This window comes from Ptychodera flava, chromosome 13 (genome assembly GCF_041260155.1).
Source record: "Ptychodera flava strain L36383 chromosome 13, AS_Pfla_20210202, whole genome shotgun sequence".
Taxonomy (NCBI): Eukaryota; Metazoa; Hemichordata; class Enteropneusta; family Ptychoderidae; genus Ptychodera; species Ptychodera flava.
In genome coordinates, this window is record NC_091940.1 from 26,732,006 (window position 1) to 26,753,187 (window position 21,182).

The following is a 21,182-nucleotide window of genomic DNA, read 5'->3' on the forward strand; positions in this document are numbered from 1 at the left end:
CATAAGTTAGGTCAAAGGGCAAAGCAACCTTCAACATCTGTATGTTGGCAGTTGTTTTGCACGTGAAAATTAGTACTTTATTGTACGTAAGAAATTAGGTAGTCAACGATCTCACTATGATTTGAGTAAGTTTTTCCCCCCCCAAAGCGCCGACCGAAAATCCTGAGAGTTTTTGACATATTATGGAGTTTTGTACAAAAAGAAAGATAACATACGATTCTGCTATACTACTACTCCGTCAATTTTACATGCTGACAATTCCCTATACAGGACATAGAGGATGCTAAACCTAAGAAGAAAGACAATGCACACAACTCCAGTGTTTATTTACTGATACTGTCACTATTCGTGGGTGATTACCGGTCAGTCCAAGCGCCCTATCGACCGACGGGTGACGCGGAGTCCTTCACCGAACCCTCAGAGCAGCTCTAAGGTACCTGAGACAGTTTTCGTGATTTATTCACTAAGCTGTTAAGAACAATCAGTTGCGTAGGCCTTACGTGTTCCGGATAGTCTATTCATTCATTCATTCATCCATCCATCCATCCATCCATCCATCCATCCATCCATCCACCCACTGCTTTTCCCCAGCTTCTCTCCGCATAAAGATCAACCGAACAGCCAAAACGCTTGCACGAACGACTTTCTCCACATTAGTCCGCATCAGCGAAGAGGCTCAAAATTTAAATCAGAAATACTAGGGATAACTCTTCCGGTCCGGTATATTGCACTTTTTCTTCTTTTGGACAAAAATAAACATTATTTTTGCACTTGTTTGTTTACAAACTATGCATTTCAGAGCGGTGGTGATTGAAAGAGTGATGATAACACTCAAAAGACAATTTCGTCGTTATTGATCTAAAACACTCTTCCGCGTTTGGAGCACAGCTTCAGTGAAAGAAAAGATTAACTATCGATGTCAGTTAGTGTTGACATGCCGAGCTGAGCTACTTGTTTTCAACTGTTAAATTTGTCCACTGTGACAGACTGTAGTTACGTTTCAGACTTTTATCTCGTTCCCAGTACATGCCGTCACGCCCAGTGGTTAATGTTATACTTCGTGTAAACGCGTATGATCATATGATGTGTAATGTTTACTGTTGTGATGACAACGTGCAAACACAACGGTTGATCAAAAAACCATCACCATCTATACACATATGATCCCAGTACTTGATGTATCTGTGATCTAGGCGATGCTACTCTTGTTGTAACTCTGGTATGAAACCGAGATACTAGGATAGATCAAGGCTCGTGCAAATCTATCTTGAAGTAAGTAAATTTTTTCATGCATCGGTCCTCATGATTTTAAGGACATCAATCAACTTCAATATTAAGATCTCACTCTTGAAGTCAAAAGAGTCCATGTTTGAACGCAAACTCTCAGTTTACCAAGTCAAATCCTGTCCGGCCAAAATTTAATCACTTTTTCTTATTTAAATTATCGTCGTCGAGGAGCCTACCACATTGGTCATATTGAACCCTATTATGTTGATGTACTAAGGTAACAAAGCAAAATGTTTGAATGGTTTTCGATGGCAGTTAAGACTACCGTTTGGTATTGAATGCGCACAGCTTTGTAGGCCAAACTGTAATGTACACTATGTCTGATTGCTAAACTCTACTAGTCAATAACATAAGGCACATTGATGTTTAGTTGTTGAACCGGAACTACATATGCTAATGTAATATATATATATATATATATATATATATATATATATATATATATATATATATATATATATATATATATATATATATATATATATATATATATATATATATATATATATCTTGGTATATCTGTGCACTCATATATGCTTGATAATTTATATGAATGTATTTGACTAGAGTTGGGTGGTTAGAATTGCACATGTATATAACAACTATGATCTTTGAATTCACTAAACAATGTCAGTTCACTATTCATGTGAGCCTATTGGGTAAACTATTAAAACATTTTCCAAGACTAAATTACTAAATTAGCTATATCTAACACCCACTCATGTAATTTTGGTTTCGCCATTTAGTTTTTGCTTAATCGATTAACATTAAAGTTTGACTAAAAAGGCAAAATAATGTAAAATCACGTTTTAACGGTAGATTTGCTAGACTTATTAGCAGGAGTACCCTCAATACATCTTTATTATTTTCCTGTAAAGATCAAATTTTGACTGATCCAGTAAAAACTAGATGAGTGAAACGTAAAATACATGAGCGGCTGTTATCTGTGCATTTATATTGACTTGAGTTGGCAGCTTAAAAGTGCATATGTACAACCACGGTCCTTCTCAACCAGGTACAACAAATATTATATTAGAATTCCATGTAAAGCTATCCATTCACTATGCACGGAGTCCAAGGGGCATACGCACACACATAATGACTGATTATGCGAGCAGTATATGATTATACGAGTAGTATGTCTTAAATAGTATGTCGTAAATATGAAAAAACAAAGGTCAAATTCAGAAGGATAGTAGCATGACAGGGGCACAAACAAATGGGTGTGAATATATATGTAGGGTACGAATGGGAGTCCCTTGTGCCAAGCTGTTCTGGCGAGGTCACACACACTCATTCCAATCTTTCAAATTTGGAACAGAGGGGTTGGTCAGGTTTTAAAGAAACTTGAAAGGGGGAGGGTAACACAGTACATGATGGCCACCCTGCCTTTCTCCTTCCCACGCCCTCGTAATAACTGAAAGCTCCCTTATCTTATTTTTTCGGTAAACTTCCTCTTACGCGTTCTCACGCCCAGTGTTTGACTTTTTGACTTCGTGTAAACACGTGTGACGTGTATTGTTATCGTTGTGATGACAACGCGGTTTAGCACATAGTAGATCCAACAGTAATCACAATGTATACTTGTGTTCAGAGTACTTGATCTATCTGAGAACTAAAAGTGCGTTGTTTCTCTGGTTGTCACTCAGACATAAACCAGAATAATAAGATATCTTAAAAGACTACTTACGCAAGAAGGCTCATGTAAACTTATCTCGACTAATGTTGTTTTCATGCACCGTTCTTTGTGTACGGACCTCAATCAACTTCATATTATGATCTCGCTCTTCAGACCAAAAGAGGCATTTTGGAACCGATATTCTACTACAGTTATAGCTTCTCTCAGTCAAAGCCTGTTGGTAAAAATATTAACACATTATTATCTTAAAAATATAATTGCCATACAATCTTCTGAATCCCATTAAAGACAAGCAAGTGTGTACACTTCAAAAATAAATAAAAGTATGGCATAAAATGAAATGCAGAGCGTTTTGAGATGTTTACGGGATTTTTAAAATTGTTTCATTCCGTATAAGACTACAATCGATGTAATCTTGGACTGAATGGTCAACAGATTGAAGGCTATCTCGCCTATCTGTATACGTAAGTGCTATTTGACACAACGCAAGGCAAATTAATGATTAGCTTAACCGGTGGCAACGCACTGCTGATAAAAGACCTACAAACATGCCTCGTCTTGTTGAGTTTATCATAAGAGGATAATTAAAATCGATCAATCGTGGGGGCGCACCCTTTGAAAAGCAATATATCTTAATATCAAAGAGAACATGAACCCCAATCCATACTGTATATTTTTAAAGAGCAGAGAGTCTAATACCAGTAATACTGTAATTCTCCGTATAGCAGCATTATTTTGCTTGACGGATGCAGTAGTACATACTTTGGGTAAAACACTCAATTATGCTATAAATAATAAAAATTAATTTAGCTAAAAACCTTGACGCTACTAAATTCAATATCTTGTTTGAAACTAGAAACAAAATTTCATCTTGCATTATCTATTGTAATGATAGAAATAACCACACACTCACAGTGAAGACACAAACCGCATTATGGACTTCAAAAATAAACAAAATAGAAAATAGAAAATAGAAAGTAGAAACTAAGATACTCACAAATAATTATAAAAATATACAAAAGTTACCCTGCTTGGTCGAGAGCTTCGAGCATTAAAAAAAGAAAAGACAGAAAAGTCTGCGAAGCGTGGTTTCAAGCTCAACAGTCCAGTCTAGTGCGACATTGCATTGCGATGGATCATTCGGTATACATTCCGCAACTTCGTGACGCTGAGAGTAGCGTTTACCTCTACTTTCTTTTCACATCGAAGAAATAACGTTGACCGTCCTGCGTTGGTTCCGTCAACTGCAGTTTTCTATATTGTCAGTGGTGCAGCAATCTCTCAGGTAAGACAGGCGTGTGCAGCAAGCTCCCAAGTTAGACAGGCGGGCTCCTTTCAGATCTACCTGCGCACTCTGAGAACGCGTCTACATACACCTTGTCGGCAGTAACATAAAAATGTCCACTATATATAATCTGCACAGAATCTTGGAACATATCACGTGACAACGTATTGTGAAGCTCTCGAGCCAAGCTATTGTACCTCTCTCGACCAAGCTTACAAAAATAAATATGGGGCATCGTAACACTAATCTCATTCTTAAGTAGCAGGATTGAAAGACTTGTACTCAAAAGGTGATTGAAACATGATAAACAAAATTACAATGACTCTTATTCCAAACGTAAGGACAATCGCCAAACAATTTTTTTTTGTTGTATAGTATTTTAAGGATGAGAGGTGAAAATTTCGGGAAATTTGACCTAGCCAGAGTGGAGTTTATTTTTTTTATATATGATCAGTTACATATGATCAGCAGACATTTCCAAAAATTTACACTTTTTTCACCAAACTTACGGCTGCTTGTCTGTCACGCTAAAAAGTAAAATCTGCCAATATTTCAATCTTTGATCAACAAATTGTTGAACTTTGAATGAATCTTTGCAAAACAGAGTGGTATTGCGCAACATCAGCTTTTGAACGTGTAAAGCCCTTTAATATCTGGCTATGTACTATTAAACGTATAGCACAGTCCCTCCACACATTATACAGGAGAACTCTTTTATAATTAATTGCCTGGTCATATATTATCGACAATTATCGACGCCGCATTCAATGTATCTTGTAACTGACCTCTGAACAGACATAAGTATGGAGGAGAATCGTACATGTTTTGTACTTTGGTCGCCAACTGTGTTTGTCAATTTTGAATATGTCAATATACAGCTGTGATACGGTCCCTTGGAACGACTGACGGTTGTATGGACTTAGCTGTGACTAATGTTTCGGGCTGTTATCTTCTTTTCCCTCAAAATCATTATCATTTGAGCCATGGAAGCAAAAATAAAACAATTTCTAGAGATTCCAAAATTGTTTCTCTGCTTACTAAATTTCGGAGTTCTTTGGATATCAAACAAGCACACACACACACACACACGAAGAGACAACAAGAAGACATTTACTTTGCTGTACTTGTGTGAACTCAAATCCAAAACAGGGTCCTATAAGATATTTTATGCTATTACGCAAACGTTGTAATTTGTCATACCACTGAAGACATTGCTTCACGTCGCCTTTCAAGGTGCTTGTTTCCAAGCCTGTTAGTTTTCCTTGGATTTAAACAATAAAAAACTAAAATATTAGTAACCTGCTCGTTCATTAACCAAGTTTCTTTCATGCACCTTTCACATCGGACAGTTGTAATTCAGAAAAGGTGAGTTCAATTGAAAATGACTGCATTTTCAATTTTTCTTTGTCTTTACATCTGTATCTTTGCAAAAACTTCTTCCAGGAGAATCAGCACTTTCAAGGCGGTCACAGCATCGCTAATACTGCAGGAACTCCATCTGAAGAGTAACTGACGCTACGCAAATGTGTTCTGTTCCGTGCTACGTCGAGTGCCCGCTTGAGGACCGGGCGGACTTCTGTTCATGGCCGTGTGGTGACGCAATTCGCCAGCAAGAGAAAGCCAAGCTACGCTGCCTCCGCGAGAAGCTTGTCGGCTATATTCAAAAGGTTCAAGCGATGAAGAATGAAAATTGCGTACAGGTGAGGTTCATATGACAAACTTTGGAGACACCAGGTCTGATACCATGATACGATGCACATGCAATGACTTTCATATGGCAATGTTTACCGAAAGGAGCAAATATTCATTGAAGGATACGCGTTACCCTGATGCATGGATGATAGACGAAATCAGGCAGAATAGTTGTCATTTTGTGGTTGTCTTACCGTACCCTTTTCTCCAATAATGCCTGGAAATCTTTTATGTAACATATGTGACCAAATGGACATCATGAAGACTAATTAAAAGATTGCTTGTCAGAATTTTAAGTAGGCAAGTAATTAAAAAGGGGCAAAGAAATTCGTTGTTTGCATATTTTTGTTGGTGTATAAATAGTGATGGGTGGTCTTAATAACAGCCGGACGGAGTGCCATGTTGGATTGACTAAGTAAAGGGAGGTTATGAAAAATGTGATTGAAGATAATAGGTGGGAGGACGGTTAAGGGGGCCGACTGACGTCACGGTCGAACGAAAAAGAGACACGTGGACAAATGGATAGAATCACAAGTTTAATTGGCAGTTATGTAGATTACCAGCCTTGTTGAGTAATGTTCTTTATAACAAAGTTCGAATGTACTTTTGGTTTCGTTCATTTGGGTTTGGTGATTCATCACAGTATGTAGAATTGGTAAAATAACACATAGATGATCCTCGTCATGTACAGCTACAGTTTAGTAAAGTTTTATACCTGTAAAACATATATTAGACCAGGTTTCCTTTTAATCGACCTCTAACTTTGAATAACTCGACAAATGCCAAAAGGCAGATTGGAAGATTTTTAATTTCTTTGAATATGAACCTTTCTGCAGACTGATTCTTCCTGCTTCGTGGAACATATTGAAAAGTTAGAGACGGAAATCAGAGAAATTTACGAAAAGGAATTGGAAAGGATAAAGGAGAGACATCGTCTGGAAAAAGAGCAAAGTTCCGAAGTTGAATTCTGCCTTCAGAAAAGGTAAGAGAGTGTGACTTGAGAGAAACTGATTGGATATGAAAAGGAGGATTGACAGAAAACCTATATGAAGTTGAGAACGCCACTACTTTTTTCAAAACCCGGGTGTATTGTCGTTAAAGCTATTTACTGACATGTTCTCAGGCAGTTGTCTAAACAGGTACGATACTGTTCATCCAGACAATAGTTTGATCTTTTGCTGGAAGTATCAAAGATTAAAGAAGTATATGCATCTCGGATGATCGTTGCCGAAATGGTTTATGGGATTTGGACAGAATTATTTTTTCTGGTGGCCTTGACTGAGAGACGGGAAGTGAATGAACCCGTCCGTAGGGAAAGAATAAGCAAAATCGGGACAAAGGTCAAGTCCTTTCCACTTCTCGTATACATTATGCTCTTCCTAGCTTGATTCCGCGCTTTTGGTTACAAAAGTTTTGTTGCTAATTTCTCTTCGTTCCAAACTCATGCAGAGCAGTAGGAACTGAAGTAATTGCCTCAAATCTTGTTGATGACATCTGTTTATGTACAGTACACTTTAGTGCACCCAAGTGCCTGACGTTATGTCAAAATGACCTGTACTTAATGTTTGCAGCAGAGCCCTTCGGCTATATGACTGATACGCTATCTCACAGGCAGCAAATAGACTATTTGCATGTGATATACATGGGCTAGCTAAAAAGCTGCTCCTGTATGTTGCTGTGTGCATTACAAGATAGCTTCTTTCTGGAACTTAGTAGATTGATACGAAATAATTTCATCAGCTAACTTTGGACTCTGCTTACTTTGTTGGAGTTGAAAGTGATCTGAGTACCAGAGTCTACAATATTAATTTCCTTGCTGTAAATCTACCATCTGCTCTTATACTTTCAAAAAATAATAAGCAGATTAAAAGGAATATCATTTGTTTGAAGACTAACACTGTTGTACAAATAGGGTTAGGGCCAGATTGTGGGACCTTCATACTATGTGATTGAAAGCAAATGATGTGATTAATTGAGTGGTTACATTTAGCAATTTGACGCAGGAGCACTACAATTCTCATTATGTCATTTGTCCAGAATGCCAGTAGATTTAACCTGTCACTGACGTACATGCCACTGGATTTGCTCGATGCTTCCAGAGGCGCCCCCAACGACATGATTGACTATACTTTCGGAATCGTCGCAGAGATATTTGTCTGAGGTGAGTGTGTGAGTCTGACACTAATATTGGTGAGGTCCTTGATTCTTGTGTTATTGGTTCTCCATTTAGATGTTCAACTCTGCAGAGCAAGTGCGATGAATACGAAAACACGATGGAAAAATACATGAAAAAAATCACCTCTCTGGAAACTCGCTGTGCTAAACTTGACGCCCAGAATAAGGTATTAAAAGTTATTCGGGTATTTCGTATCTCGAAATTACCATGTTTACCATTTTTTCAAATGTCTACGAGTCAGATGAATTTTGCAGGCCTTGGCCACAGAAATATCTTTCCCCAAGTAATCTAAGCCACCAAGGTTCAGCTCACCCCGATGTACGTTGATGTAAATATGTAAGATGCCAAAGAATTTCCATATCTTGCATCTGTAGAGTACAGGTCTTGTTTTGAAGATGTATTAAGGGAGTATGTGCCTCGAAGGTGAAAGTCTTAAACTTTTGCTAAAACTTGCCGAAAGGAATATTTCAACCATTCTCTTTCAACCATTCTCTTTCAAAATCAAGAATGAAAATTAGTGGTAACAGTTCACATTTCGATGCTAGAAAAAGAAATTACCCAGGATTTATAGATATTTGAAACTCAAAAATGGCCGCCATGCCTGTGTTAACTCTATGGGGAAAGATAAACTTTTCGATTTTCGAAAAAAGACGATGAAAAGTTTTCTTTCGCCAAGAGCTTTACAATGAACCCCTACAAGTGGTAGATCAGAAAAGTATTGTGAAAATTCGAGTCCGAATTTCTGTCCCAAAGGCGCACCCTACCTTAAAAGACAAACCTAGACCTTGTGACTCTGGAGTACAAATTGTGCTCATATGGTAACATATACATCATTGCATGATGACGACTGCAAAGCATGATGTCGGGAGACAGTCATATCAGTCATATACAACAGGAAACCTTGCCCTCTCAAATCAGAGACATGTTAACCTTTCCGTAGAGTAGTTCACCATCATGGCATGAGGTCACTCCACAACATGTACAGTTGGACTTCAACGCCGATTGTACATGTCTTTCACGACAGAGTTAGATTTTGCTGTATTTACCATCCCTTCTCAGTATAACTACTTTGACTAACTTGATCACTAGGTCATCTTTAGTATAGATGACGTTATCTCCCGACTACTGTCGGGCAATATTACCCGACGTAATTTTCCGATGTATACTATAAGAGGAAGGAGTTGCCCTGCCTTGTATAAATGGCTCTTTCAGTCAACACACTTTCTAATACCAACATGATACACCACTGTACTCCATCCAACACAACCTCTCTATATACAAACCAAACGAGAAAACGAGTAGTTTTTTCTACAGTAACCTACTTATGATTTCTCGTTTTCTTCTAGGAACATGTCCAGTTTAAACGGCGTTTTGAAAAGTGCAACATGGGCGCCAGAACGGTAGAGCAGAACAAATACCAAATGTTTACATGCCAGGACGACTTTGAAATTCGCATGCGGCAGTACAAATGCATGGTTGAGTCAAGATACAGAAAAAATGTGAGTACAGTTTGAACTACCAACGTGCGGGGGCCTGAGTGTGGATCTAACACGAGCGCACTGATGCCTGCAAAAGTGTCAGTTGCTAGTTCACACTTGGGCCCAGGGCCATTTCTGTGCCTGGCACGAGATTGTAATAAGATAATTGAATAAAGAATTAAATGATTATCATATTCCGAATAAGAATAGGTCCGACTTTCACGAAACTATCATCAAAGACGTATTTAGGGTCGAAATAAACAACAAATGGTATCCGTTTTGATGCGCATCTTTCCATGGCAACCATTTAGGTAGTGAAGGTATCAATTTTGCCAAATGCCACGGAAAGTTGCTCAGAATGCTACAAACATTTTTTGTCAGAAGTTCAAGGTCCATCGTATGGTGTTGCATTTGATCTTCATGCACAGTTGAGTGAGCTACAAATTGAGATCGAAAAGCTTTCGAAGGAGAAGACGGAAATAACAGAGAAGGTAAGAAGACTGACTAGTATTAACGAAGATTACGAGGGGAAAATTACCTGCTTGAAATTTCAGGTAAGGTGTCTTTGATCATTTTTCATATTTTTGTGTTTTGGTAACTTTAGAGGAGGATACAGTTCTTGTAAGCTTTCTATTGAAATCCAGTGTGAACTGAAAGAATATCATCAATTCGAATACGATCAGACGATCCTACATGTACTGTCACTCGTCGCTCGGTTTTTAAGTACATGGTGATTCATAGCGAAACTACTAAACAGCCTAAAACTCATACGCAAAAGCCTCATATTTTTTTCACTTGGAACTTTTTCTCGGAGTATGATAATTCTTGATGTAATTCTTGATGAAAATTTAAGTTGGAACAATCATCTTAATAGATTATGTTTGATTTTAAGTGAGAGAATTGGTCATATATATTGTGTGTGTGTTGCGTATAAAACATTTTTTATATTTTATTAAATTTATTCAATATATATATATATATATATATATATATATATATTGTGTGTGTGTGTGTGTGTGTGTGTGTGTGTGTTTGCGTATAAAACATTATGTCTTTTATTTATTTATTTATTTTCTTGCCACTAAATGAGCATTTATGTCATGTACAGATGAAGGAATTACAGGAGAAGATCGCTGAATATTCTGAGGAGCTGAGGAAGGAGAGAATGGAAAAGTGCTTACTCAAAGCTGAAATGGGGAAGAAGGAGGAACTAATTTCTTCCTTGAGAATCGAGGCAAGGTCGCTTTTTGAATTTTTTATCTCAATTTATTTATTCGCTGTCGAGTGTAGCCATCGAAGGAAAGCTGAATGTACTATTTAGCAATAATATTATATTTCCTACTGTAGCAATGATAAAATTCAGACACCCAAAATATTCACGAACACACACACACACACACACACACACACACGCACGCACGCACGCAAACACTGTACATACATAACTATACATCAGCTAATTTTTTGTGAAAATCGAAAGTTAATTTTTTTCCCTTAGAGTAAACACAGGGATGGCAGCCATTTTGAATGTCAAAGGTCGGCAACTGTAAGATGGTTCATTTGTTTAGTACCAAAGTTTGTACGGTGACTCTCGATTTTTATTCTTGGTTTTCAAAGAGAATGGTTGAAAGTTGTCTTGAAGAAATTTTGAGTAGAAGTATAGGGCTTTCATTTTCGCGGCACGAACCACCTTAAGTTTATTCCAGCATTTGCACTTGGCTATATGTGTACTGTCTTTGTCTTTATGAGATTTCTGAATATGATTTAAATAACGCAGACCGTTTTTTTTTCATGAAAATGTGGCATACTTGCCAGTATTTCTATTTATTGAGTATTTGTGTAACTTTGCCCTTTAAGAGAAATGCGTGTTAAACGTAGACATGAACACATATTCAAATGAATTTTTTAGGTTTGGTTTTTGGTTGTAAATTGTTTACACTACTGCTTAAAATTTGTTAAACCGTATGTCTTGCTTCTTTTATACTTTTCTTTTCGATTATTGACTATCACATATGTGTCATAACTTACAAATGCTAACTGGCTTTGAGCAATGATTGGCTTTAAGCACGTCATCGTCTAGTGCTCGAAAGATTCGGAAAAATTGGCCTAACAAGAAACCCTCTATCCTTACTTGATGGGCTATGGAGGGGGGCCTGATTCGATGTACGTGCATCTTGTATTTGGTCTTCCACTTATCTAGTTATTTATTTATTTATTTATTTATTTATTTATTTATTTATTTATTTATTTATTTATTTATTTATTTATTTATTTATGCTGGTTAGCTACCTCAGTCAAAAATGTACTGATTTCCAGGGATGACCAGTCTAGGTGGCATTTCCCATCATCGACATTTAGTGTGATATCCAGAAAATGTAAGGCTTATGATCTTTATGGCTTTGATGGTGATTTGCAGCCCAGGGTTGTGGAGCATCTTCGTAATTTACATTTTTATTCTTTCTGTCTTACTACCCAAATGGTTCTTCAGGGCATGCAAGCTGGTCATCTCTGTATAGGCCGATCCGACCTTGTCGTCCTCTTTTGGCGAGCATACTGAGAATTTTCCGACCTACACAAGTTCACGTACCGCAGTCCCGTCAGTTCCTCACTGTAACGTCAGACAAGTCCCGATGTTGATGCCTTCGTTATATAGCATTAGGACGACATACAACAGCGATTACCGTGATTCAGTGCTTATGTCAATGTCAATATTGTACTGCTTCGCAAAGTCACTTTATTGACGTAAAATGGTTTCCGAGATTGACTTGTAGAAATATATAATTATATCAAATTTATATAATCCTGTAATTCCGCCATGTCGTGTCACTTGCTGGTCAACCGTGACAGACCTAATGATAGAGTTTATTTTGTCGGGTAGTTGTTTATTCACTCATTCACTCTCCGTTTGGTTGATGTATCCAAATGTCGGATTCTTCCCCTTTGTCTTGCAGTCAAAAAAATGTTTGCTTTTTAGATAGTATTTCTATTCTTTTGTTGACCTCCAGTTTATTATTTGCAACTGTTTCGCTGTACATTCATGTATCATGTGTGTGTGCATATGTATTAAATTTATGTCCACATCAGATTCGCAAGCTTGAATGTGACTACGCCAAACTCGAGCAGGCCGCCAAGCGTCAGCGTGAGGAATTGGAGAAAGAAATCAAAATATTGGAAAGAAAAGCAGAAGAGCTGCAACGGATAGTGATTAAAAAATCCTCAGAAATTAGAATTTGTCTGGATGAACCACACTTGCCTGAAATCGAGGCCTTAAAGAGACTGCTTGCAGAGGAAGATGCTAGGTATGTTGGTTATTTTCTGACACCTTAATGAGTTTTTGACACTTTGTCACGTGGTCATTTGGTGAGATCACTGTACATATCATGACCTTGTCCGAGACGCCTCGCTTGCCGTATATGCAGAAGGTAAGGCCGCAATCCTTAAACCCCGGTGGTAGGCCGCTGAATAAACAACTTATAGACGCAAAAAATCGTTTACCTTATGAAATCTTAACGATGAATTTAGTGAGTGGAGGTTGCCGTTGGTGGTAGGTATACAGCAATAGCCGATGGAAGAAAGAAGGGTGGGCCTGTTTTTCAGTGTGGTAATATATTTTTTTATTTGTTCAGCTTTGTCCGAAGACTTAGAAAGATATTATGGTGTATGTGGTGTAAAAAGTGTATATGATAAACTCAGCTCAGATTCAGTTGCCATCAACTAGGCACACTATTTACTATGGTAAAGCAATAGTAGAGCACATGCAATAGTTTAAGCAGTAACACACTGACGACACAATGGGGACTGTGAAAGTATTGACAGCATCGACAGCAGTGACAGGTAGAGTTCCCCCATAAGCAGATGTCAGCTGTAGGTTTGGCAGTAAGTGCCTGGCTATAAGCAAGTTCATATGGTATATCTGTCTAAATGACACCATACTGACAAACTTGATGTCGGTTGGTGCCAAGCTGAAGAATCAGCATTTATCATAAACTTAACGGACGATTTCAGGAATCCACTCGCCAAGGGACAACAAACTCAAGTTCAATTGTATTTGGCCTACCGCAAGTCTTTCCTATTCCTAATACAAGTACACATCCCCTTCTGGTAACTGAATTTGGAATATGACATGGTGGAGAATTTGGGTATCAATCAGCTTATCAAATATTATATATCGAATAAGCTCGAAATTATAGAGTAATGTCGGGGACGTTAATGTACTTTCCAACTCCCGACTAAATGCGTCCATTAGGTCCAAACGGCAAGGCTTCTCGGATAATATCATGACATTGCTATTCCTTCAACAATTGGAGTGACGTCACTCTATGATAACGTAACATTTCTTATCCGTGTCATTTTAAAGAAAATATTGCGTTAATATAGAGGCAATTCATAAATTAAATATCTTTTTGGTTTTTTTTATCATGCTCCCATATTACGTACTTGCCCTGTATACCAAACATCTGAGTAGATCCTGAGAGAAAACGAAGGAAGTAGCAATAACTGACAATATAGGTTCCCTGTGAAACTTTTCATAAACTCTCATGTCAGCCTTACCTTTCAAGAGATGCCTGAATAAAATTCAAAGCCTATCATAAACTTGTCATCCAGTAACGTCATGTTTTTTTAAATACATACAATGTTACCATCGCAGATGATATTTGCTCGAACTTTCGATTGTCATCATTACCTTTTCATTTTTCATAATTTTTATTAAAAGACAACGTTGTTGAGGAACAAAAGTCAAATACTCTAATATACGGGCTATTATTCCTTTAGACTAAACTGTATGAAGCCTTCAAAGCCGTGTTATTCCGCACCTGCACCACCATGTAAGGGAAGGTCACCAAATCCAACCGTATGCCCCTTGACCACGAAGTCGGTGCCAGTCTTTTGTGAGAGAGGTAATTTTGTTCATTTATTATGTTTACTGGCAAATTTTAGGTGTACTAAGGGAACACCACAAAACTGGCCACGATGATATTCACTGGTGGTGGAAAGGCTAGAGCGTCAGTTATAAACTTCAACAAAACTATTAAAATATAAAAGTAGTCAACATTCTCTGTGGAATAAAAAAAACTAGACATTTGGGCACAAAGGCATTGCAGAGTTATAGCCTGTTGAAACTTCTGAAAAACTGACCAAATAAGAAGAAGTTGGGGAGTCCTTAGTGTATTAACTATGGTAGAGGTCCCCTAGCTTTTAATAAAATGTTTGAAAAGGGAAAGTCATCATTTGCTGTTTTTCAGGAAAGTTTGACAAGGCGGTGCTTGCATTCAGAGTGAGTGACTGCTATTGTAAATGCATTTTTAGATTCTTTGAGTGTCAAAGAGGTGTCAAAAGTGAGATTAACCAAAAAGACTGCTCTGTGACTTCAAAAGAGGGGTGCAAAAATAGCTTGTTTTCAACATTTTTGACAGAATAACAGTTTTCCTACATAATTATATACCAATTTAATCCAACCTTTGAAATGAGATATGGACATGGAATTTTTACAGCCTATTAACAAGGTTACAGATAAGATATGTATGGCACAATTTTCCTGTATTTGAAGTACTTTCTGAAAAATCTCATTTTGAAATTTGAAAGAATTTTTAATAATTTTTTGATATGTAAACCCATGTAAAATCATAGAAACAAATTTTATTTACAAATCCTGCCATACAAATCTTACAATTAATAGTGTCAACATATTTATAACTAATTTGGTAATATTAATACTATCCAATTATTATTAAATTCAAATATGTAAAAAAATATGAAAAAATTAAATTTTAATATTTACTGGTGTCATATTTCAAAATCATGGCTGCAAATATACAATTTTTATATTATTTGGAGAAAGTATTAACTAAGAGAGTTATCCTGAAAATTTGAACTAAATATCTTGATTCTAAACACTTGCAACTTGACATTAGCTCTGAGAAAAGAATTGGTGCAAAAATAGCCTTTCCACGTGCGTATCACCACGTTTACTATAAACCATCGCGATTGATATTTTATGGTATTGTAAACGTCACCAGAATTGAGCGATACGAATAAGAGTATACCACAATGCATTGTAACCTTGAACTCTAACCACGATTCAACCTTGACACTTCTTATTTCTTTGTTGTCACTCTGTCTTTTCCTTTTTCCGATTACCTGCACAACCCACAACGACCAATGCCTGAATTAATGATCCCGTCTTCAGCAAACTATGAGCAAGGCCAAGTCACTGGTGTCACAGGGCTTTGTAATAATAGGCCTGCAAACATCTACGGGTGGGTATAGGTCATCATTCCGTCTATTTCCTTCTGTAAAAGTTATCATCAACCAAAATAACGTCTTTAAATGGTCCGAACATGAAAATGGCATATATCTTACTAAACTGAATGAGTCGGAGTTAATTTGCAATCATAAAAAATCTTTGAGAGCAATTTAGCGTATTGAAAATTAATATGACTACAAAACGCATCTTAAGAATCTAAGGACAAGTGACTAACATTTAGATCTGCGAACTTTTTATAGACTCGAGTGTATGAAGCCAGAACGGCAGCCTCATTTCGAAGTTACACCACCATGCAAGGAAAGGTCACCAAACAAGTGCACCGGGAACATGAAGCAGGCGCCAGTCTTGCCCAATAGAGGTAATGAAATTCAAACTTCACACTACGTAGGGAAATTTTGCAAATTTTCGACCCCGATGATTCAATTGTTTGTACCTCAGTTATTGCCTGCATATTTCACGAATGCATGATTATGATGTTAAATGTTAAAGTTGTCGCTTTAATAATTAATGAGCAACTCTCTTCCATGGTTTGTTAATAATTAAGGATGAATGATAACATGTCGTGGGTTCTATCCTGGTGACATTTTATGGTAACTATAAGCTGTATTATCACATGCACAAGCCAAGTTTGTCGTCTCCGAACAAAAAATACGGGATTTATTCTCTGGTCGTTCTACGTCACGACAACCCCGCGTCTATGTCATCAATTTTGGTGCGTCGGACCTTTTTTTTTGTCGATCTTCGGTGTGCTCGTAAATATGTAAACAAACAACATGGCGGCCGATGTTTCTCCCACGATCAAAGTCATGTATGAAATCGATATTTTCACAGACTACGACATTAATAATCCGAACAATGTAAACACAAGAGTGTACCGCCTGTATATTCCGGAAGGAATTACGTGGATAATTTGCGGAAACAACGAACTCGAAGCTGGTCGCGTATAGCTTACCGTGGGTTCCGTACGCATTGCAAACAGGGTCAGGCGCGACGTTTAGGCTATAGTGTTCGCGCCGTGGAGATTCAGTCGATATTTGTTCCCGAAAAATAGCGTATCTTCGTCTGTGATAAATTTCTAGTACTATGCTATCTTTGAAATAGAGTATAACTTTGCGGAAGGTAGCCTACGTGTATACCGAGAGCTGTCATTTGCTCCACACACGAACGAACGTGAGCGCTAACGCACACGACGGACGACTGGAAACAACTTGTGCACCGCGTATTGATATTATTCCTAAAGTAGTTCAAAAGTTTTAACGCGAAATCGTCATGGAAAACTTATTTATTTGCAAAAAAATAACGAATTCTTGGCTTGTGCATGTGATAAGTATATTATTCCCTAATATTTTTCTTCGTTCAGCTCGGAAAATACTCGTGACGTAATGACCGTGTCACCACTTGTCTTCGACTCGTGGTGACACGGTCATTACGTCACTCGTATTTTCCTTCGCTGAACGAAGAAAAATATTAGGGAATAATATCTAATTATTTTAAGTATGAACGAAAAATACGCGCCTTAAAATTCACAAGTTATGGGGTATTCTCAAACTTTCATTTCTGCTGCATTAAACACTCGACATTGTCTCAGGTCAAACTTGAAGACTGACGCAGTACAAACGACACTCAAATTGCACCACACTCGATATATTCCCGGCATTTCATTGATCACAGTAAGGTAAATATAACAGGTCACCACAAAAAGAAATAGGTCAATCTCCACCATAAACCTACTATCTGCTTCGGAACCTTCAAGATTAAGTATACAGTATTTACCTTCACTAAATTTTTGTTGTACCTCAAAGCCCTTCAAATATTGATGTCGCCATCATCATATTGAAGGCAACGAGTGGCAGCCATGCTGTTTGTTTATTTTGCTCACTGACAAGTTGCAGGTGTATTTCCGGAACACCCTAAAAACTGGCCAAGTTTAATAACGTACTTATCTCCACGTTTTCATCACAATTGATATTTTACGGTACAGTAAACGTCACCAGAATGGAGCGATACGGACATGAGAAAATCACAGTAAATAGCAACCTCGAACTATAACCATGATTCAACCTTGACAATTCTTGTTTCTTGTTTTCATTCTGGGTTGCACTATTTTCAATCGTCTACACTTCCCACCTCGACCGATGCATGCACTAATGGTTTCGTCTTCAGCAAACAATGGACAAGGCCAAGTCACTGATGTCATAGGGGTTGTGGTAATAGGCCTGCTGCTAACGTTTACGAGTGAGTATGTGTCTTCATCCGGTTTCCTTTCCTATTGTAAATGTTATCACTAGCAATAGCAGATGACGTTAACAAGGGTCTGAACAAGGTAATAGCATCTATGTCGCTGAACAGAATGTGTCAGAATTAATCTGAAGTAGAAACATTGTCTTGGAATTCGTTCAGCACATCGAAATATGACATGAGCTACAAAACGTATTTTCACAATCTAATGAACACTTTGATATTAATAGCGTCAGTTGATCAGGTATTTTACCAATAGGGACGCACATATTGACTTCTAATAAATCTTGAAGGTTGTAGAACTTGTTGTTTATTAGTACTCATGCGTTAGTTAATCATGTTGCTAGATGATCATACGGACTGATAACCCGATAAAATAATGCCTTCGAACTACAAATCGAATGATAATTTTTTTTATTTAGTTGTTTCAGTAATGGTGCATTTAGTTTCGAACAGAGGACACTGAACTTTCTTAACCAGCATATGTTACTTTTTCTATTTAGGCCTGGCTACATTTGCAGAGGCAAACCACCCCGATTGCGTGTCATCGGAAATACGGGACCAAGATTGACTTCTTGCATTTACCCAAGTGTTTCCTGTAATGGTTCCTATGCTCGAAAATGAATATACGCTGAACATTTTTTTGTAATTTCTTTGTTTGTCATGAGAAACACTGCTAGCAGCTTCAAAACCGGTCTATGCTGGCAGTGACAGAAATTTACATCACAATACCAGGTAATTGTTGCGTAGGGAATACCTTAGGAGACACAATAGCTGGTTTGAAAAAAAAGCCCTTAATAGGTCTGCATAATAGCATGCTACTGAACGCTTAACTACTTAAACTGTATGTATCAGGCCACTCAACACCTACTGGCCAAGCTTGGTGTGGTGGTCTTCTATTCTTATATTTACCCAATGTACCACATTTGTGAGTCATTCTTTGCTGTTATCTTGTATCTGAACCTAGGAATGAGTACAGCTTGTATGCTGTGACTTATTAATTCTCGTTTAACACACCTGATGAACGAAAAATCACTGTTATACTCCATACGCTATAAGCGTTATGTCTTTTATTATAATAAAAACAGTCAAGACAGTTTGAGGTGAAAGATTTCAATATGTTATTATGTATTTGTATATATACCAGAAATAAGTAGAAAAACCATCCTTCAGAGTATAACTGCATCAGCATGATACTTACTCCATTAATATCTATGTATAACCTGTTACAAAGATACGAAAATTGTAACCATCTTCCCATATAACAAATGTTGATTGTTTATTTTGTGAATTGATTAACAATCGCAATTCCTGGCTTTATAGTCAACTTTAGTGCAGTATATTGCATTTGGATGACAAACGGCATTTGCAAACGAAATCTTAAGAAGAAATATACCACTATTTCCATTGATTTTGAACGGAAATTCCACGAGAAATGGTTATTTTGCTTTGAAACCACAAATTAAAGATTAACAGATAAATTTATGTTATAGTTCTTCATGAATTTTATTGACTTTCCTTTCTTCCTCCTCCTACCCTGGAAACAGTTAACCATAAGATTAAGGGACGGTCTACTTGTTTATTACATGCTTTGTATATCGAACGTCGCGCGCTCCATAGGATTCAATGGTAACTCGTCGATGACGTCGCGGGCCGCATAGTCATCATTTGACTGAAACTGAACCGGAACTATTTTCAGCTTGACTACTTTTGGATGTACAAATGTTGAAATTTCATGTTTTGCATAAGAAATACGATTTTTTGAAAATTTTACTTAAAAATTGATAAACCGAATAACACTTGCTATATTGGGATGTCATTTTTTAACCTTGTTGTATTGTATCATTCTCAAGTACAAAAGGGATGTTTTCCGCCAAATTTGACAATGCAATATAAATGATGAACTGTAACATCACTTTTCACTTCAAGTGACGATTTTCGAAACTCTGAGAATTGTACAAACTTACTAGACACAGAAAGCCAACAGACATACAGAAATAAAACATTCCAAAGGCGCGTGATCCACTCTTAACAATTTAGAGTATATGTGTGTGTGAGAGAGAGAGAGAGAGAGAGAGAGAGAGAGAGAGAGAGAGAGAGAGAGCCTTAAAAGTCGAAGTCCAGGGAATGTAAGGTTGCTAAATATGACACTGACTTATTAGCCTTGTGTTGAGATTGATGCAATGTTTTTACAGGACTATAATCATTCATTGTCCTCAATGATCAATACGACTGTTGAATGCCTATGAAGTAATAACAAAGACGCGTCGACCTTGCCATACTGTGTGAACACCCATTATCTCTCCGTGGGCGCTATAGACCGAATATACCACATTATAAGTGCTTTGTAACACACCACAAGCTCATGCTGTTCATGTCATTATTCAGTGTACTTTTATGTGTATGCAATGCAACGATATGTGCTGTAACTTTACTGGGCGAGTTCCCCTTAGTGGTATCAGTCGCGTCAGTCGTGCCAATTTCTTCTGAATCACTTAAAGAAGAGGAAATGTCCTTATACCGCGTAAAGTCCTTGACATCAATGAGCCAAAAATTTCAAACGGTCGGCTTTTTCATTTCGAAAACACTTCTTACTTTTAGGTAGCCAAAACAGAATGCTGACTTTTATTTTTTAGTTCTCAACTTTTGAAAGGCAAAATAAACGGTTAGGTCCTGACTGGACTGTATTATCATGTCATGTGGTTTAAGAATGATGGTTTGAGGAAAGTAGAGATGATTTCTAATGAATTTTAAAGGGCCCCGATATGGGCTAAACTGTTCCTCTATTAGTTCATGCTGTTTAATTTGGGTCATAAATGTCAGCTAATCAAATAAGCTGTTACTTGAATTTTGGGCGACAACCTGACTTTTCTGAACAAATAAACAAAATTTAAATTTAGATAAAAATAAAGGGTTCTTGATTTCATAACTCAGTACCATTGTTCTGTTCGCTTTGCTAGAAACCGCCACATTGTAATTAATGTGTTTCCTTTGCGGTGCGTAATTGATCCGCTATTGAGTGTTGTGCTGAAAACTGAGTCAAACAGATGACAGTACGGACGACGACTCTGCGGAGGGCGCTACCGCCTGGACAAAGTGTAAGTGTAAGTGTAAGGCCTTTC

General features: G+C 37.4%; 2 protein-coding genes across 2 annotated transcripts; both read left to right on the forward strand.

The window, feature by feature from the left end:
• Window positions 1-1,176: 1,176 nt before the first annotated feature.
• LOC139148534 (uncharacterized) lies at window positions 1,177-12,884 on the forward strand. Its single transcript, XM_070720022.1, has 8 exons — window positions 1,177-1,272; window positions 5,655-5,911; window positions 6,740-6,885; window positions 8,134-8,245; window positions 9,426-9,578; window positions 9,986-10,111; window positions 10,666-10,791; window positions 12,642-12,884. Exons 2-8 carry the CDS (start codon window positions 5,735-5,737, stop codon window positions 12,882-12,884), a joined length of 1,083 nt encoding a protein of 360 aa, XP_070576123.1. The 5' UTR covers window positions 1,177-1,272; window positions 5,655-5,734.
• A 1,452-nt stretch (window positions 12,885-14,336) lies between these two features.
• Window positions 14,337-20,076, forward strand: LOC139148016 (uncharacterized). Its single transcript, XM_070719271.1, has 5 exons — window positions 14,337-14,455; window positions 15,745-15,814; window positions 16,062-16,180; window positions 17,986-18,057; window positions 18,564-20,076. Exons 1-5 carry the CDS (start codon window positions 14,341-14,343, stop codon window positions 18,629-18,631), a joined length of 444 nt encoding a protein of 147 aa, XP_070575372.1. The 5' UTR covers window positions 14,337-14,340; the 3' UTR covers window positions 18,632-20,076.
• Window positions 20,077-21,182: the final 1,106 nt, after the last annotated feature.